Here is a 21,198-nt window from a genome sequence, read left to right as displayed (position 1 = left end):
GCATGAACGCGAAGCACTGACAGCGAGAACAAGTTATCAGACAGCTACGGAAGTAAGCTATGAAACCTTGGGCAACCGCAACACAGTACGGCAAACTAGGTTCACAAATTGTCTGTTTCTTACCATTATCACGAGATTCTGAGAGAATTATGCTGAGAAAACATCGCTTTTTCGCATTCTACGCGCTTTATTTCAGGCCATGAGCATCTTGTGCTTCAAAGCTGCAATTCTGGTTTGGTAAAAGCGGTGCCTTTCCTCCACTAATCGAGATAGAGATAAACAGTTGACTTAGCCCAGTCGTTGGATGCGGTATCGATCTATACTTAACCAATCTTTCATTGGAGCGAGTGATAAAACGTACGTGCTGCGCTTCCTAGAGCTGCAGTAGTGATTTTATTTTCTGTGACCCAGGCATTGTTTAAATAAAGCGGTTCTCTTGATAAAATGAACTTTTAGTTGTCAACAGCTTTTGACATGTCATCTGATCAACTTGTCACTGTAGGACGAGGAGACAGCAGCAGACATTCTCCAGTTGTCCACACTTCTGTCCAAGAAGACGTATATTGATTTTGTTTCGACATTATTGGCTCATCGCCTTGGAGAGACCACCTGTACAGTTTTTTTTACCCTTATGACTTTTGAGTCTCTTTATATTTTTATTGTGCTATCCATATCCATTGGTATTTCAAGACCTAAAGAACAAGCGCTCACATTTTTTTGGAAGAAATGAGCCACGGGATTTCTCTTATAAGGGTCGCTCTTTTTCGCGCGCTCTAGAAGCTCGCAGGTGCACCATTGTTTCCTTAGTGACAAACTTTTTTTGATCATCATTTGCTCTGCATTGTTTTCCGCAATATTTCCTAGAATTCCTCTATTCCTGCCAGAATATATATTTTCTTTTCTATAACACAGAACGGTGGAAAACGCACTTATTTGAAGTAATAACCTAAAAGGCAAATAATACTCGTATGCGAAGTGGTTCCCGCCTCACCTCGCGTTATTGTTCGAGAATCTTCAAGTTGAATGGCCACGTTTCTTTATTTCGTAGGTTTGAGGGGTCCGATGCTGATGGCAAATTACAAGCGCAAAATATAAGCAGTTGATCTTCACGGAACGTAACTTGCCCTCGCGGATTTCGCGTAGGACAGCTTACATTTTCGTCAAGCCTTGTGCTTTGCGTGTTTGTTCGAAATCTTATTTAAGAGCGTAAGGCAGTAGTGGACGCTGGAGAGGTTGGTGAATATGGGGTACCCTAGAACTGTGGGGCTGGTCGCTTGTGGTAAGTCTTCGCATGGGCGTGGCTTTCATTTCATTTTGATAGCTCCCTACAAGAAGATGGTGCACTGATGTTAACATAAATGGTGCCATAAAGCACTCTTTTCCAGAAAAAAAATGTATTCTCCATTTATTTGGACCAACATTTTCCCGCAAGCATGCGTAAAGATTAAAATCTCGAATTTATTTTACTCACTCTTCCAGGGCTTACGTTAGGTGAATATTTCGCTGACAGAAGATAATCAGGTAGTTTCAAGCAATACATCATTACAAGCAGAAGTAGTAAGATCAGTGTCATATGGCTTAATTAATGAAATTACATGGCTGAATATACAGCTCCGCTGGTTCGTATAGGTTTCTTTGCTCCAAACATTGGTTAAATCTACGCTGCTCTTTGCGACACAGAAGCTACAACTACAGGCCGTTACTTCTGTGCACAAAACTGTGCATAGAACTTCATGAACCAATGCACAACAGTGTGAAGCTAATCACGGTTCCACTAAATAAAAGTTTTGCGTTCAACACTTTGTACCTTTTGAATATCTGCAGTCGAACTGAAAAAGATATTCGTTCATAACAGCTGTCTGTAATTGACCGGTCACCTACTCTAATAAGTTGTCTAACATCATCATCAGCTGACATCCCAGTTTGCGAACAATTCCAGACTAAAATAAATTTTTACAAACACGGACTCCGTCGAAGTTATTCAACAATCAGGAAGGCGGCGCCGCATGCGCTTGGCTCGTACTGAATGGGCATAATTATTACAATGCCTATAGTAAATGATGCGTGCTGAGGCCAAGCTAGAGTTTGGGCACATGACAGGCCGAGCAGGCATGTGTTCTTAAGCAAAGAGAACTTATGCTGCAAAAGCCGCAGGAAGGTCAACCTAAGGAATGGATACACTCATTGATAGCATACTAGAGAGCGCGGAGACGCCAATAAGTTGTTTACCTACGCTGTCGGTTATAATCACTTGATATATTGTGGAGAACTGACAAAAAAAACCCAAATCTTTCTTCGTATACTGCACGATTGCCTCCCAGACTTCAGCACCTCCTAAGTTCAATTGTTAAAGCTGTTGTGCTAAAACGCCTGATATTGTGGCAATACCAATGTAGGAAGAATTAAAAGTTCGGGAAGCGCCGGCGCAATCTACGGAAAAGAGCTAATGTAAGAACTCTGCGTCCCTAAACAAACATCGAGATTCGGTAAGAGTGTGGCACTGTGCAAGGTGGGCGTAAGGTAATTAGCGCTGTAATTTTTTTATATTAAAGAGACGGACTCTAATACAAGTTCACTAGCTTCGTGATTAAGAATGAAGGCATCTGTCATTAAATACAACCAAACACGCCTACATTGGGCAGATGCCCTAATCGCCGTACACCGCGGCTGCTTATCGCGCAAACCCAATATTAACAGTGGCTCCCTGCCGGTAAACTTTCCTTTGTTCAACACTCCACCACTCTAGCGAATAAATGTTTGCCTGTTAATTTACCCTGTGTTCACCAAGTGATACACACTTGCGTTCGGCATATCTGTGAACCACACTGCAAATGTGCTAAATTAAAGGCATATATCTCACATTGAAGTGTTCTGAAAGTGGCGAAGTAAAAGTAGTTAGCGATTTTGGTACATTAACCTATGTGCTGACTGCAGTTTAATAATGCTATATATGTGTATTTCAGTGATCGTGCTTGCGGTAGTAGCAGATAAAGCCTACGGAAAAGTGGTTGAAGAAAAGGTGAGCTGCTCGGCTACCCTAATATGTTATCATTTACACGCAAGCGGCATTTTACTAATCATACGCAGCCACCCACCCCTTTGGAGGCTGACAACCTGCTTCTCCTTCGCTGTGACTGTCTCGTTAATGTTCTTGCGTTGTGTGAAGTCCGCCTTAAAGCATTGCACAGGCCACTTCGCTACGCTGTTCTTCCTCGTCTTGACGAAGCTGAGCCCTCCGTTCGTGGTGTAATTCCATGTTCTCTTCTTGAATGGACTTGGCGGGACCTTTATTGAGCATCGCTCAATAACGTCGTTTCAAACCTGCTTCTGCAAACCGCCTCTCATCTGCTTCATGTTCTAGTTCCTGTCGCTGTTTCCCTATTTGCGACACCGATATGCCCGTTGCCATTCGGCGTGCTTACGCCGCTTTCCGTTTCACCAACCTTACGTAGTTTCACCTTTCCCTGGTGTCGGTGAAGGAACACATCTCGACCTATCCTATACCTTCAAAGCGATCGTATCAAGTGAGCCGAAACGGTGTCACAACCGTATTTTTTTCGCCACACCACAGCTATGTTTTTTTTTCTTTTATCTATTTCCTTTTTTTTGTCATGACCGTGACACGGCGACACTGACGTCACCATGCGACTTTTTTTTCTAACGCTACCACTCATCTAGCATTACGTTATTATAGCAATTACATCTGTTAAATCAACCAATTATGCATTCAATTTACAGATATAAGGCGTCACGGGACGGACATATTTTGCAGGGGTACTCGCCAAAGAATGCTTACGCATTAAAAAAACCCGACAGAAGCTATTTCACAATGATTGTCGACCGTAATGCGACTAGCAGTCAAGCATTGTATGACACACCGAATTGCTGAAGTCACGTTTACTTGAAATGTGTGGTGCTCGTTGTGAGATTTCCGCAGCTTTGGGTATATGCGACGGACATTGCCTCTAGTATCGTGTCACTTTTGTGTAGCGCTCGGTTGCCGAGGTAATCGATGAGCATGACGGCATGATGAAGACTGTATGACGACGACGAAGTGACGGCGATGCAATGACGAAGAAGAAATGACGTCAGAGGAAGAGAAAGACGGTGTAATGATAGCACCATGGCGACGATGCGCTGATGAATCTAAAATTATGATGATGGTTTAACGATGGCGTGAGGGAAGTCGGATGGCGACGTATGATGACAGCCAGAAGATGTATCGGACTGAAAACGACGACACGGCCATGATGACATGAAGATGGCGGCATGACAACGGATGCGTGACAGCAACTGTCTGAAGATGATGCAAGGACGACGATGGCATGGGAACTGCGGCGTAATCACGATTGAATGATGCCACCATGATTTCGCTAACGTGGCTCGAACGACGGAGGCAGTGTGAAGAAGAAAAGCATGATCATAAAGGGATGACGTTTCAGATGTGATGCAGATGGTAATACGAAAGTGTGACGACGATGCTATGATGACGACTGTGACAGCATCAGGAGAGTGGGATGACGAAATAAGAATGACGATGATGCAACGACCAGGCCGGCGTCACGACGACGGTATGTGAAGGAACGCTTCACGACGACGGTATGACGTTGACGACATTACAATGGTATAGGAAGACAATTGGATGACGACGATTGTATGTCGATGATGGCGTCACAACCACCGTATTACGTACACTTTATGACGAAGATGGCGTGACGAGGCCGCAATGACGAAGGTCGAAAGCCGAAGCTCAGGTGACGGCAATACAACGGCCATACCGATATCACGACAGCTGTATGATGAAAATGGCACCTACGACCGCATGACGACGACAGTATGAAAATGGATTCACGCGAGCAACTTTCTACCGATGACGCAATGACGGTGATGGTATACGGCGGGATAACAAAAAGTGGATAACGACGATGTATTGAAGACTACTGTATCACGACTACTGTATAACGACAATGGTGTGACGACTACGGCATAACGAGAGTCAGATGACAATACTTAAAGGACGACCATGCAAGAATTACGACAGCATCACGACTACGTGCACTGACCTAGTGGCGCAAGGTATTTAATAACTTGGGCCACTATGGCCGGCGTTGAAAGGCTTGCCCACGCCGCTATGACGAAAATTACAGGACGAAGCTGGAAGGACCATGATGGCGTCACAAATAACAACGACGAGCACCTATTTAGTGTACAAAGCTGCTAGACAACTTGGGTCACTGCGTTGGCGTAAGCCACTGCAGAGATAGATAGATAGACATACACAAAATGCTTGAAGGATGCAATGAATGATAATCACTTTACTAGATAGATAGATATATAGATATATAGATAGATAGATGAAATCGCCCGAAGGAGACAAAGAATGCTAATTTCATTACAACGCACAATAGCACTCCAAGAGGAACTCGGGTGGATGTCGCCAGTAAACAGGGCCCAAGAATTTGGTTTTCCGTAGGCGAACGGTTCTGAAGGTTGTCGAGCGTGGTGATTATCACGTTTCGTTGTAGAGTTCTTAACAAGAGTGAAACGCAGGACATGATGTTTAGTTTCTAAAACGGAAATCTGAACAAAGGAAAAAAGTATTATAACAACACACTTGAGCCTTATCTGAAGGCTTCTCATGGTTATCTTTACTGCTACACTTTTCCATTCTCTATCATGGCAATGACATGATAACCTATTTTATATGCCTCGGCAAACGCTTTGAACATTTCGGCTTTGACTTTTCCTTTAGGCGCTTGGCTAGCTTACGACTACATAGCTGGATTAAGCAGTCAATCGCGGCAAACAAGGCACTTATGAGTGTATGCCAGTGCGTTTTGCGCCAATACATCTATTTAAGGCAGTGTCAACTACCGTCATATTTTCACATTATGGAATCCTCCCAGTAGGGTAGCGGCTTCTGGTCGATGGTGATGCTTCATAGTACTTAAAGTAATGGCCTCTTGCGCTATAGCCTTTATATCCTGCACTGACTGTCCCCAACTAACAAGAATAGCTTGGGAGTGACACGTAACAATTGCCCGCGTGTCTGTCACAGCGTTCCTGTTACGAATGAAGGAATGGACCCGCATACAGATAAGGCACGTCGTTCAAACGAAGAAGAATTTCTCGAGTATCATTCAAACGCAAATCATTCCGAATTCAGGCAAGATGTTTGCGAAATTCTACTTACCATCCTCAAAAAGGCGACATAGATCATGCCACTACCGCTCTCTCCATGGAGGCTGCCACGTCTGCGCATTCGAGAGATAGCTCTGCCTGTGATCTTTTCATTCCTTCGACAGGCCAGGCATGTCCATGGCCTTTAGAAAGGGTGACGCATGCATCATATCAGCTGTATGCGATGAAACGGGCGATGAAATGGGTACTACGGCAACTTCAACAGCAACGGACAATTTTCACGGAGTCGAAAGCAGCATTGAAAAGCCTTTGCACGAAGAGCACTAGATGAAGCAATTACATTTTGGTCTACAGCAAAGGATACCTACACCACTTTGCATCTAACGCCAAACATGCGATGGCATTTCAGTGGCTTCCGGGACATTTCGGTATAATAGGTATTGAAAAAGTGTACGAGGCTGCCCGCAAAGGCCACGTTCACATCAAATTTATAAGAGCGGCTCTTGCAAAAAGTGAGGCTTCATCTTTGGCGAAGCGCTACTCAGTGAACGGTATCTATGCTTGCTTTTGTCTATCTAATCATCTAATTTTGTGTTTAATCGTTTTACTGCCCACTTGGTTGACTGAGTAGTACGCGGTCAAATTGGTAGCGCATTGGAAGGCTTAGCTGAGGTAAGAGGGTTTGAAACCAACGATCGGATTATCTTGGGTCATGGAGTATGCATGTGGTAATCTGTACATACCTGCCGCTCTACAACGAACCTATTTCACGCCGGCATGGGCCACTGTAGGTACGTGACTGTCTAGAAATTCTTTAACGTCACATGGTCTGTGCTGGTCTTAAATGAACCCCTTCTATGCGAACTTGGGTCACTGGGAATGTGCAAGTAGGTGTGTGCCGATCTTTCGTGAACGACTCCGACAACAATTTGCGTAACTAGCCATGTGCCAATGGGGATGTTCCGCTTTACCATGAAGAAAAAGAACATTTAAATTTCTCCGATGCTGAGTGTAATCGAACCCACGTCCCAAGGGTTCTTAAAGGACTGCAAGCCGAGGCATTAGGAGGCTGCGCCGCAAATGCACAGGGTATGTGCCGATTTTGAATTAACGTCTTTCACGCCAATGCTTTAACGAGCTGTGCCGGCAATGCACTGCATAGGTGCCTCTCCTCAATGAACCTCTCGCCAAATTGGGACACCGAGCATTATGTGCCACTGGTTGTGTGGCAAGCGAGGGAACAATTCTCAGCGTTCGCATCGCATCTCAGGCCACACGTACGACTTCTCGGTATTGCCACTAGGTGGAGCAGCGATTCCGGTAGGAAATGCGAAAGAGCAGCCCGTTTTAACCATAGCGAGCTTCTCAGCGTTTGGACGCACCGGCGCACCATTCATTTTGGAGGCTACACGCAAATTTTATGGCGGCGGCTCGAGATGGCGCCGAGTATTGTTTGCAAAGCGCGAATGGTAATCTTGCTGCAGTACAGGCCTCATACATAACTCGTTTCGACTGTGGCAATACGTTGTGTCGCTATATTTATTCAATGCTAAGTCGACAGTCATCGCCTGATCGGTTCGGCCGCTGTTTGTATAATTGATAAATAGGTTTGCTCTCTAAACAATGACTCACACAATTGCCTCCCTTCATCGTCTCAGACTCAGATTCTGCTGCTGATAAAATCACAGGACCTGCACATTGCCCCCCCCCCCCCCCTTGTTTTTCTGCCACTTCTAGGGCCTTTTATTTCCTCCTTAGTAGCATCCTGGCGCAAATAGCCTGGCTTATTACTGTGCTTTTCATTAAACAAATTTCTCTCGCTCTCTTTGTCATTCTAGAATGGTTAGGAAATGGTTGCAGAAGCTCAATTCTATGAAGTCGGCTTTTATGCCATCGTCTAAGGAATAGTCTTCCACAATTCTACGGCTTGTGCGAGATATTCTTCTACTGAAAGTTGAATAGTCGAATTCCACATTAAGGCGCTATTTGACAAAGCCGGGAATAACAGCCTGGCGTTGAGTAGCTGGTTAGAAGGCACTCCTGGAGTCACCCTTTCCGCCTTTGATGCCCAATGAGCTCCATGCTAACATGAGAGTACCGCTAAAGGATAATGAGAGAAAAGAAAGGACAACACAAGGGCTTACGGTGTCATTTCTTTCCCCTCGGTATCTTTACGCGCTACCCTCCTTTTACCATGGAACCATTCCAACTCACCTACATGTCTGCCTGGCTATTCTATGAGGTCCCCTTTTTTCACACCACGTACTCCTAATATATACTTCACTTCTCACCGCAGAAGAAACTGGTCGTGCCTTTGACTGCAAAAAAGGGTGGTGACGCCGTCTCCCCACCGAAGCAGGCGCTAGGAAAACCACCTAGCTTTAGCTTCCCTCAAGCTCCCGGCCCCATCCCTACCATCACATTGCCGAAGGGTCCATGGAAAGGAATTTACCTCGTGTACCCGCCGATCGACCTTAGACTGGCTCCGGTAAGTTTTGAAAAAAAAAGGGCTGACGGCAGCTGCTTGGCTTTGTTGATGGCAATTTGCTTTCTCTACAATATGCTATTAACTCACGGCGCACGGTTAAAAAATATCAGGCGTCGTATTTTTTTAGGATATACAAAATTGTTTATAGCGGCTTGTGGTAGAAAACAGCATTTGTGTCCTTGAACTGGATGCTCGAAGAGACCGGCATTTTTTGCACAATATAGAGGCATATTTGACAGTTTAACAAAATTTTCCCCTGCTATGTTTTTAACCAATTATACTTTAATGCACACACTGCAATTCAGACATTGTGATCAGTGTGTTGGTAAGGCACACTTTCTTGGAATGAATCATCATTGCGGAGTTATGAAGTTCGAAACTTGATAATCAACTTTCTCATGTTTGAAATTTTGAAAAAAAAATGTTTCAAAAAAGGTTGGTGGTCGTCATCGTAAATGTCCTTGCTACAGTCACTAGATTTCGACCTTTTCTTTTAAATGGAACAGGTCTCAATAACTTACATGGAGCAGAGACTGAGCAAAAGAATTTCTATTTTTCGTGTATTTACGTGTGTATAATTGAGCACTCCTAAGGCATAACTCTTCGGAGCAGAGTAGATAAGTCTGAAAGTAAACACCGGAACACTGTTGCAGTCAGCCCGAAATGAAAACTGAGTTCACCGTGACGGAGAACAGAAGGAATGCAGACGCCTGCGCCGCATACTGTGATCTCTATACGAGCATTTCTTCTTCCCGTCTAACTTCGCAGCTTCACATGGAATTAAACTTGGATATTTACCGCATAAGCGATGATTTGAGGCTTGATTTCACACTCTCTTTAGGTGTCAGCGTTAAATTAAACATCGTCGTGGCCCTGACGGACGTGTCTCTGAAGCCTGTCCGTTTAAGGTTACACGCGCATCAGTTCCTACGTATTTTTGATCTTTCACGGAAAGTCAATGGCGCTATATAGTTTCACTTACCTTCATCTCATGTACAGAGTAAAATTGAGATGTTGCACGTTCGGTTCCCTTCAGTATCATTCCTGATATGGACAGGTGAAAGCCCAGCAACTAGCTGAGCCCGTCGTCATATCAGTGACTTGGACTTGCACGTCTTTAGCAACGCATACCAGAACACATTCTCTATCGTTCATGGTAGTTCACGGATTGTAACTATTCAGACACTCATTGGCGCACACAAATTCACGAAAACATCGAAACGGCTCAAGGCGCAGGAGAGTAACACACCAACTGAGCACTGCTTCACTCGCGCGACTGTGCAGCTCAAGAAAAAGAGTATTAAATTTTCTGTGTTTGTTTTGTCTATGCCGTAAATTCCCGATCGCTGGAGTTTACTTTTGATGAATCGAATAAGCAGCCTTTCGCTTGCCTATTATCCTTCTTGCTCATCATTTTATAAACAACAACAAAAACAACCTCGCGGCTGGAGAAGACTGAAACACTAGTTGACGTTAATAAGCGAAAGAACTTCTTACAATAACTTCCTATTCTTATCAGTTTTTTTCTATCTAAACGCACCCCCGACGATCGTCCTAGATTACGCGGAGGCAATATCAAAGTTAAAGCACTCTAGCTTTGATAACTTCTTTCTCTGACGACTGATGACTGAGCCCATGCAAGAAACGACCATGTTGCATATGGAAATCTATCATATTAAGGCAACGTCACATTCTGCTTAACCAAATAGCATGAGCGTTACATGGAAGAAGCTGAGTGTGGGCTTCGTGGTACTGTGTAAGATCCTGGCATGGCTTCGTCTGGCGAAAACGCTTTGTCCTGTGTAAGGAAGGACCAGTGTGAGCATGTGAGTTTGCTGGCTTAGCCTTAGCCGCGCTTCGCGACAGCCTGGTAGGAACTAGTTATTAGAAAACGCTGTACCGATGATAGAGAGCTCGACGGATCAAGCAGTTTTCTCAGTAAAACAGCAATGCTAAACGTAGAATGCAGGACCCAACTTTAATGTTGCGACTACTGATCTAATAAACGAGTTTTATTGCACACGAAGCAACATAGATTTGGCCGCAAAATATCGGTGTTGTAATCATGGAAAAAAATAGACGCATAAGCATAAAGAAAGATATGGCTTCTAAGGACAGTCATCATCTGTAACTGCACGGGGTCACTTAAATTTATACCTCAGCTGGTATGCAGTTGTTTACTTAGGTGTGGCGTGTTTTATCCGTGCTAAGGGAATCCAAATGCATATTTGGGCCCTCCGATAATAATTTTCTGTGAACCTCTTTTCCAGACAAAAGTCAAGTGGGATACGCTGTAAAGAATTCTGGAGGTGAGAATATTTCCGAATCTGTATTAAGGTCAGAAGTGGAAAATAAATGTTACACCTAGAGAAATGCCGTATTGGGTTACATCAAAGCCAACCCGGCGTGCCCGAGCGCATAGCGTGTTTCGTGACACTCCAAAAGAATTGAATAATGTTAACCCCGCGTCTTCAAAGTAGGTTCATATATATGGATTCCAAGTTGCTGAATGCGATGTTAAAGTAAAAGCAAAACTCTTCGGTGGCAAGGAGTGCCGTTAATCGCATTTTGTGCGCAATCGGCAAAAAAGGTGACGAGCACACGGCTTCACTGATAACATCTTTAGTCTGTGTGTGTCCGTATGGTATTTATATTATTCTAACTTGGATTATAACACCTATTTTGAGGATGCCTATGACGCGTTATTAAAAAGCAATACCTCGCGGCGCATGAGTTCACATTTTTTCTTACATTTCATAAGAACTCAATATGTTAATAATTTATACTTTGTTATTTGCTGTTTTCGTGCTTAATCTTAACTTATACCGAGATTCCTGGTACCAAGGTAGTCGAATGACTCAAGACCGGCCGAAAGGATAGCGTTACTCAGAGATTAGGTGATATCTGACGCTAGAGGACAGCCGTCATTTCGATGGGTACCTGCATCTTTCTTCCCGGTAAGTTTCCCGGTCACCCGGAAGAGCTTTGGGGCACCAAGCTACCTCTAAATGTTTGGGCGTTGTGCGCATACGCACCTCCTAAAGCAACTTTCAGGTTATGGTTTACGGATGTCAAACCTCTTAAGACTACATCTAATTTCGCGGATCAATACTGGTAGCTCGCTAATGCGGGTAGCAACGCTCTTAGATTCCTAATAATAATGCTGTCTAATATTTGAGTGTGTGATGATAGGTTTCCGTCCCATGTCCCCCAGCGCAGCAGACGGATGTTCTAGCCATTCGGCATAGCTATTTTGACATTCTGTATGACATCGAAGCGTCTCTGGTATTGACGAAGTTTGACATATCGGCAACAAGACACTGTAGAGGCCAGTCTTTTCACGCGTTGTCTACAGTTATCTGTCGTGCTATGTACTCCAGGTTGCGTACTCTTAATCCAGGGAGCCTCCATGAGTGTACCTATGTCCAATGCATTTAAGTATATTTGTGTAATCATGAACCATCCTTAACCCAATCGCTGCCTCCGCGCAGCGCCAGTAAAATGAGTTCTATGCAGGCGTTCGAGATTGACGTGAAGCGTTCTCTTCCGGGTACTTTCTCGTTCACCGCAAATGATGCTTCTACTCAAGCGCCACCTGCATGTCTGGAGTACTTCCTCGTTCTCATAACGTTTGCATGCGTGAATGCATTGTATTCGAGTTCACGTCATGTGTTCTACTAAACATGGAGTGGGGTATACCGAGGTTATAATCATGCTTATAAAGCCGTACTCAAAGGCAATGCGGGAGTCCGTGTTTCATCGCCCCAATTAGCGGGGCCCAGCAGCGAATGTGAACTATGCACACATCAAAATTTAAGATGTTTTATTACATGGATCACAGAGAAAATGCTTCACATTACCATGCATACACAAAATCTTTGAGTTCTGGTATATTTCTTTTTATTTTTTGGGTGACATGAAAGAGCCTAAAGAATTGATTTTACAAAAGCGACAACCTTTGCAGACCAAGAATAATAATATATATGTGCCAACTGTCTACAAAATTAAAGAAAACGGAAAATCAACGCATTGAAAAACAATATAATTTCAAAGACTCAATGACCGATCTTAAGCAGATTCTCTAAAAGTGTACCTCTGCGGTTAGAGGTTTAGCCTGTAGCGTAAATTGTTTGAAGCCGCATATTGAGTGGTGAGAATCTTAATAAAACATAATAAGAAGCACAATAATAAGATGGAAAGACGAAACTAAGAACCTTGTCACCAATGGCGTTTAGCTTTGGTAGGAGAAAGTGGGGGAAATGCCGAGTCGAACAGAAAATCGAAGCTTATATGGTTATAAAGTATTGTGGCCATTTCATCTCGCTTTCACGTGCACTTTTTCTCCACGGGCGTGTCCTCCGAAAATTGTGTTTGTGTTTTAAGCGAACTTAATGCTATCTGCTCCCGAAAGAAAAAAAAAATACTTTTGATGTACACCTGCATATTTGTTGCCCAATCGGTGTGGCGCTGTCCTGCTGCTTTTGAACAGCCCTCTGTTCTGACGTAGGGAAACTCCAGGGAGTGGAAGAGGCATAGCGAAAGGCTCTAATAAAATATATACTGCACCTGTTTTCTTGTTTTTTTTTTTCAGATGTTGAAACTGCATCGCAACTGATTGCAGATGGATGATACTGAATTTCTAGGACAATGATGTGTTCATCTCCGATCCGCCGAAAATAGAAAACCTGTTCATGATGTTCCTTTTTCTGTCTTGAGCTGCAATAAACTTGGCCAAAATATTTTGTTTTGTAGTGCTCAATATTTTGTTTTGTAGTGGCACTCTGGCCAGCGTGAAGAAGCGCGTCACCGTCGCATCGCGACTCCCCCGCCTACCGAGGGAGCACTATAGAATCATCGTTAGACCCCGAGGTGGCCTTAACGTCAAGAATGTAAGCCAAATCAAGGTGGCCCACGCCCTGGCGTTTGGCAGCGCAACTCACTCCGGCCGAGATAGCCGACGACATTGTGTGTTCCAACCCTGTGAAGAACATTCTCATCGTGAGTACGCCAGTCGAAAAGAACGCCCGAGCATATTCTAGAATCGAAGCAATCATGGTCGGGAAGGCCAACTATGAGGTCAGCTCTTACTTGGCCCGCACCGGACAACACATGTAAGGGAGTCGTCAGAGGCGTCGATCTGGACTTTAATCAAGAGCAGCTCAACAGCATGATTGTGCAGCCCGAGAAACCCCAGAGCACTGGAAATCAAGCGCATCAAGACGACTACAACGGTCGTCGTTCTCTTCGACGGCCTGAAGGTGCCCAACTGCGTCATGTGCGGGCCAAGTATGTTACGGTGTACGCTTTACTGTCGACCAAGGGATGTGTGCTACGCATGCGGAAGGTTAGGCCACCGGGCCGACGTCTGCCCGGCGCCCGAAGATGTGATTTGCAGAAGTTGCGGAGAGCCATCGCCGTCCGAGGATCACACGTGCACCCCCGAGTGCGCCCTCTGTGGAGGGCCTCACCCTACAGCGGACAAGCTATGCAAGCAGCCATTCCAAGTTCCATATGTGGTTCGCAGAAGAAGACACGAACGTCAGTGTGCCAAACTACCTGCGCCGACCGGCGCAGACCAGGTGCGGAGCCACAGCAGATCCCCGTCGAGAGGGCGCGCCGGCGAACCGACACCACGCTCTTCGTCCAGGAATGGGCGCTCCTGCTCCAGAAGGCGCTCGCGATCCAGGGGACTGCCTGCCGTTCGACTACAACCACCGCCCACTGGAGAGACCCGCTGGGCAGACTGTGTCAAGGGAACGTCATCCACGGTAATGAGGGAAGTATCACCACTGCCAGAGCATGGCGCGGCTAGGATCGAAGAACTCGAGCGCGAAAACGCTTTGCTAAGGAGCGCCTTTGAGCGTCTTAAAGCAGAGGTAGCCGAACTAAAGTTGGCGGCCGCGTCGCCGCCTTCGCAGTCGCCTCTCCCATCAGGAACGGTTGACATGCATATTGAGACCCCGTCGGAGACGCCTGCAGCTGGGCGCCCCACTAAGAAGAGAACCCTGTCCGAACCCTTACGAGATGAGGGATTAGAAGAGCTCAAATCTGAGTTTAAGGAATTCAAGACCGACATGAGAGAGTTTCAGACCGAATTAAGGAATACGCTCAAGTCACTTGGCGAGGCGTTCTCCGCTCTGAGCGTGAGGGTCGGAGCGCTCGAATCTGCGGTGGGGATTGGGTCGTCGGATTCGGCGGTTAGAGAACCGTCTTGAAATTATGAATCATGGAGGGTCGACCTAGCAACATCGTAATTTGGCAGTGGAACTGTTGTGGATCCCAGCGTAAGAAAGCGGTCCTTCAGCAATTCATTAGATCTCATCCTAACAAGCCGCACATTATCTTACTCCAAGAAACGTTGACGGGATCATTCACCCTATCGGGATATAGGTCTCACTGTATTTTCGGGCAAGACAAAAGGGGCCTCTGATCCCTTGTGTCGAAGAAGTTCACCACCATACTTCATGATCTTTCCATGAACCATACCAAGACTGAAAACTTGCTAATCAAGCTCGTACCAAACGGGCAGCTTAGGAACAGCCTCTTCATTCTCAACATTTACAGTACTCCTAGGGACATGAGACAACGCTTCACGTCACTGACTTCACGAGGCTGCTTCCGACCACAACCTCACTCTAATCACTGATCCCTGCTTCCCAACCGGAATTGGCAATTCATGTTCCAGAGACACCACTCCGCATCTCACCTTTGTGGTCAACTCGAGGTCGGTAATCTGGCAAAACCTTAACGAAAGTATCGGTAGTGATCACTACATTCTCGCCACCTCGATGGAAGTCCACAGCAGGCCCCCGAGAGAATTTAAATTCACAGATTGGGAACTTTTCCGCACAATCAGGGAGCAGGGTGCTGAGGACCGCCAGTTGCCGGAGTCTTTCGACCACTGGGTAGCACAACTCAAACAGGATGTGGCTGCGGCCACCAAGTTCATAGTTACTGATCTTAAGGTCCACAGGATGGACAGCCGTCTAGCACACTTGCTCGAAGCAAAAAACGCACTTCTAGTTAGGTGGAAGAGACAAAAGCTCAACCGTAGGCTCCGCAAAAAGATCTCTGAGCTGAATCGCGAGATTGAGGAACACTGCCAGACGCTCTCTAGGCAACAGTGGGACGAGGTTTGTAGCTCGGTCGATGGCCAGATGCGCACAGGGGGCAAGTGGAACTTGCTTAAGCACCTGTCTAATGAATCAAACTCCAAACCCAACCAGAGAGGGGCAATCGACAAAATCCTCCATGTGGCCAAGCAGGAACACTCGGAACAAAAAATACTCGAAATACTCGCGGAAACATATCTGCCGGTTGATCTCTCGGGCGGCGCCGACTATCCTCCTTACGGGGGTTCGCACGCGGATTCTCTAGACGAACCTTTCAGCACGGCTGAAGTGAGCGAGGCCCTCATGGTACAGAATGGGCGATCGGCCCCGGGCCTGGACGGGATCTCTAATAGGCTCTTTCGTAATCTGGACGATGCTTCCATACAAACGCTCATGGACGAGATTAACAGGGTGTGGGAACAGGGAGCCGTCCCAGAATCGTGGAAACTGGTGTCAGTCATTCTTATCCCGAAACCGGGACGCCCCCTTAGTCTCCCTAATCTCAGGCCCATATCGCTTACATCCTGTATAGGCAAGGTGGCCGAACACGTCATTAACAAGCGCATTTCTAAACACATTGAAGAGCATGGTCTCTTTCCGTACAACATGATTGGCTTCCGGCTGGCACTCTCGACCCAGGACACCATGATGTTGATCAAACATCAGATTATCGACGTGCAGACGAGAGATGTCAGGGCAATCCTGGGCCTTGACCTGGAGAAAGCCTTTGACAATCTCTCGCACATGCATATTCTCAAATCTATCTCCAGTCCTGGCTTGGGGCATAGATTCCATGCATTCATCAGCTCCTTCCTCAAAAGCAGAAGGGCCACGATTAAGATAGCAGAACTCAAATCAGAACCACTCATTCTTGGCTCCAAAGGTACGCCACAAGGTTCGGTGGTCTCACCACTTTTATTCAACATTGCTCGCTGTGCGCTCTCCAAGAGGCTCTCTCAAGTCGAGGGCATAAGTCATACCCTTTACGCCGACGATATCACTGTCTGGTGTACGGGCGGCAGAGTAGAGGAGGCATTTCAACAGACTGTGGATTACACCGAGGCTTTCCTTAGTGGAACCGGACTCCGACTCTCTCCGAGTAAGTCGGGACTTTTGCTGTATAGACCCAAGAGAAGGGGTGTCAAACCTAAGGGCTGGGTCCCCCTTTCGGACGTGAATGTAAAGTTTCGCACCAGCTCTGGTCATCTCATACCTAGGGTAGAGGTCATCAGAGTTGTTGGCATGCTTATAGAGGCTAATGGCACTAATGGGCAGACCATAAACAAGCTTACAGCTCAAACGGAAAACATGGTTCGGCTTATTACTAGAGTCTCCAACTCTCGAGGTGGAATCAGGGAGGACAATTTAATAAGGTTGTTTCACGCTTATTTAATGAGCAACATGACCTACGTTGCTACCATGCACTGCTGGCAGTATCATGAAAAGACTAAGGAGCAAAGGGCTCACATTACAGTCTCTCCTTTTCCCCGCAACGTGCACCCGCAGCACAATGCAGGGAGACGGAGGGCCAGGGGAGAAGCCCTGCTCAAAGAAGTTCGTGCAAACCCACATTCTGCACTGAACGCCTCATGCAACTGGGTATTCAGCACACTTTGGAAGAGATAATCGAGGCACAGCATACGGCGCACATGGCCAGGCTCTCCTCCTCGGCCTGATCCGCCAGAGCATCCAGAGTGTGCTAGGACTCCCTTCGAGCACTAGCACGGAACGCCTCATGCAACTGGGTATTCACAACACCTTGGAAGAGATAATCGAGGCACAGCATACGGCGCAGATGGCCAGGCTCTCCTCCTCGGCCTCGGGCAGGAGCATCCTAACCGTCCTAGGATGTAATCCAGCTCTAGAAGAGGAACACAAACATAATCTCACTAAGGAGCAAAGGGCTCACATTAGAGTCTCTCCTTTTCCCCTCAACGTGCACGCGCAGCACAATGCGGGGAGACGGAGGGCCAGGGGAGAAGCTCTGCTCAAAGAAGTTCGTGCAAACCCACATTCTGCATGCTTCGTAGACGCCGCGCAGTAAGGCCGATCGGCCAACTTCTCGGCCGTCACGGTTGATCATACAGGTTCTGTTCTCCTCTCTGCTTCTATCAGGAACGCCACTCCCGCTAAGGCTGAGCAGGTAGCTATCGCCCTCGCTGTTCTTGACGATTCTAAGCAACAGATCTACACAGACTCACGAGCGGCGGTCAGGGCCTTTGCGTCCGGGTCGCTATCAGCTGAAGCAACTCGCATTTTAGGTCATAGGGATATTTCTCCTCATAGAATCATCTGGTTTCCGGCTCACCTCGGATCACATCTGGCCTCCATGGCCAACTTGAACGAGATCGCCCACGCCCGAGCACGCGAACTGACTTACCGCGCTGGGCAACCTGGGGGATCTTCAGACTCCAATTAAGCAGTCTTTAGGGACGTTCTCCTCACTTTTAATGAAATCATCAAGCATTATCAGTTGGGCAGGAGGGTCTGCCCCCTTCCTCACACGAAGCTCCCTAGAGCACAGGCATCTACCCTCCGCATGCTTCATACCAGGTCATATGCTAGTCTTTATAACCACAGTCAGTTCATCGAAGCCCTTGATCCAGCATGCCCGGATTGTGGCGCCGCTTGTACGTTACACCACATGCTCTGGCAGTGCCCCTCATTACGGGGTCCTCAACGCACAACCGAAGAGGAATGGAGCTCCATGCTCAGGAGCTCAGAACTTCCACATCAACTCAGGGCCGTCCAGAGGGCCCGCGACGTGGCGGTGAGGCTCGGCCTACCCGTCCCGATGTGGGAGTGGCCCGCTGCTCTACCGTCTTGAGCGGTAGCGCTCCTCAGGACCTAAATAAAGTTCTCTGTCTGTATGTCTGTCTGTAGTGCTCAAATAACATATTACTTAAAAGTGAATTGATCATTACAGACGTGTCCGAACCATCTTATCTTTAAAATTTACAGTCACGCTCAAATGAAAGCGAGCATCAGAAAAGCTACGCGTCCCATTTCTCTTTCACATTCTCTAAAATGCGAAGACTAGTGCAACCTGCCGTGGTTGCTCAGTGGCTATGGTGTTGGGATGCTGAGCACGAGGTCGCGGGATCGAATCCCGGCCACGGCGGTCGCATTTCGATGGGGGTGAAATGCGAAAACACCCGTGTGCTTAGATTTAGGTGCACGTTATAGAACCCCAGGTGGTCCAAATTTTCGGAGTCCCCCACTACGGCCTACCTCATAATCGGATCGTGGTATTGACACGTCAAACGCCATAGTTTAATTAAAACTAGTGCAATTCAAATACATTTAGTTTTGAGGTAGAGTGCGATAACATTGCAATCTGTGATAATGGAAAAGCTTGTAATGTCATTTTGTTGCATTAGACGTAGTATCATTTGGTTCTTCCTGCTAGCATTTAAAATCGGGGCGATTTTAAATGCTAGCAACAGATCAGCATCAGTGCTTTGCGTTCGGCTCGGAATGTTCTGCATTATTGTGATGCGTGCGTTTATAATTTTACCATATATTGCGTATGCTTGAGGTATTTAATCTCCCAATAATTTTTCAGTATTGTCAAGTAAGTAGTTGAAGGTGATTGTGCTTAGCTGAGAGGTACTCCGATAAATGCAGTGAGACAGACAGACGTCCCGGAAGTGAGCAGGTCATAAGCTTGAAAAATAAGTACATTTCATCCAAAGTTACAAAATATATGGCAGAGCTGTTAATTAGGCTAGCTGAAGATAATTAAAATAGAAAATTATATACAATGATAATCTAATGAATGAGAGAATGTGTTCTGGGGGTTATACGTTTTCAGGAATGGAAAATGCAAAGAAAAAATAGGGGTTTTAATTTATATTTGTGTATCGTGTGATTCGAATAAGCATTCTGAACTATCACCTCCCAAAGATATTTGGGGACTACGTGTATATGCGAAGGCACAAGGTCCGGCTTTGTTTGACCTTTTTTTGTGCTGCTATGGCAGTTTCATGGTTGACAGAGAAAAAAAAACGAAAGACAGGGAGGTTAGCCAGGTTTTCCTTTCTTTGCTACCCCACGGTTTGGGCAGTTGAAGTGGCCAGAACAAAAAAAAAACGGAGAAGCAAATGAATAAGAAGTAATTCGCGCGCAACACACATAATGACATTAACCGTGTAATGAATGGTGCTCGCAGAGCACAGACATCGGTCACAAAAGTGCACCATTGCTCGCATGATGGTCGAGTCAATCGTTACATTGGGTTTAGAGTGCAGCTCTTAAGCACCTGTTACTGCATTGAGTATCGGTAGGTAAGTGGTTCTTGAGGGAAAGGGAAAGGTTGGCGCTATCTTCTGCAGCCCTTGAGGGAGCACGGCTCAGCGCCATTGAGTATCGGCGTAACTTGGTGTCCTCGGCGTAGCCAAGCAAACGAGCACAGCGAAGGATGAAAGAGCGAACGCGGAGTGCAGCAGGGGATGAACGACGGCGAGAGCGAAGAGGGCGTGAAGACGAAAGCGGCTGGAGGGTGCAGCAGAAGCATGAGGAAGAAAGCGGAGGAGGAGAGTGTGGCGAAAGGGTGAGGAGGAAAGCGGAGTGCCGCAGGAGACCTGCTTCACGGCGGCGACCCGACATGCAATGAGCACGTCAATCGATACCATATAAGGAAACCAAGCGCTGGCGTAGGCTTCGGGCCTACTGCGCATGCTCTACTTCGCCTGTGCCACCTCTGCTAGAGAATGCGTTCCGCGCGAGCCTCGCGTTCCCGCGTTCACGCTTTCTTTCTGAATAGTGAGTGCCGCAACCTTGGAAATGCTTCGCCTGCCGCTGCTGCTAAACGAGCTGCCCATGCAGAGGTTCAGCGCAGCCACCGAGAGGACCCTGTCCTTCAGAATCAGATTCATAGCCACAATACAACGCGAATTTAAAACACCTAAACATGCACCTGTTTACGCCAGTGCAAATGCATTTACGTTGAGATTTTTCTAAAAGTGTCTCTTAGTTGAATGAAGTTATGCTAATAGGTTTGATGCTATTGATTTTCTGTACGAACGGGAGTTTCTTTTTGCGCCTACTAAAGATATTGACCTAATGTATTTTGTTTATTTTCTGCATTTCTCTTGAATAGTTACTTGTCGTTTGTTGTTTTCTTTTGTACAATTCAACGCCCCTCCTGTGTTTACCAGAAAAGTGATTCACCTTATGTATGAATCAATAAATATTGTTGCAGGAAGAAAGCAGGCCCACAAGTGTAGCATAATGTATAATGCAACTGATGTATATGGCGTTCAGGCAATGGCCAGAACCTTCGTCTTCCACTAGTTCGTGTCACCTTCTTCGTTCCCTTCACCGTAACATCACCCTCCCGGTGTGGTTAGCTGCGTCCCGGTGCAGGTTATAGAGCCTCACTTAATGTGGGGACATAAGGCTCGAGCCTGGCGACGTGAACAACATCGCTGGTGACGTTGGGAGACATTGAAGACT

General features: G+C 46.3%; 1 protein-coding gene across 1 annotated transcript; it reads left to right on the top strand.

The window, feature by feature from the left end:
- The first annotated feature begins 1,027 nt into the window (after positions 1 to 1,027).
- On the top strand, positions 1,028 to 13,372 carry LOC119458311 (uncharacterized). Its single transcript, XM_037720145.2, has 5 exons — positions 1,028 to 1,279; positions 2,964 to 3,019; positions 8,438 to 8,629; positions 10,900 to 10,938; positions 13,221 to 13,372. Exons 1-4 carry the CDS (start codon positions 1,243 to 1,245, stop codon positions 10,924 to 10,926), a joined length of 312 nt encoding a protein of 103 aa, XP_037576073.1. The 5' UTR covers positions 1,028 to 1,242; the 3' UTR covers positions 10,927 to 10,938; positions 13,221 to 13,372.
- The last annotated feature ends 7,826 nt before the right edge of the window (positions 13,373 to 21,198 follow it).

The sequence above is a fragment of the Dermacentor silvarum genome, chromosome 7 (assembly GCF_013339745.2).
Source record: "Dermacentor silvarum isolate Dsil-2018 chromosome 7, BIME_Dsil_1.4, whole genome shotgun sequence".
Taxonomy (NCBI): Eukaryota; Metazoa; Arthropoda; class Arachnida; order Ixodida; family Ixodidae; genus Dermacentor; species Dermacentor silvarum.
The sequence above is the reverse complement of the archived record's forward strand: the minus strand, read 5'-3'. Positions and strand labels throughout refer to the sequence as shown.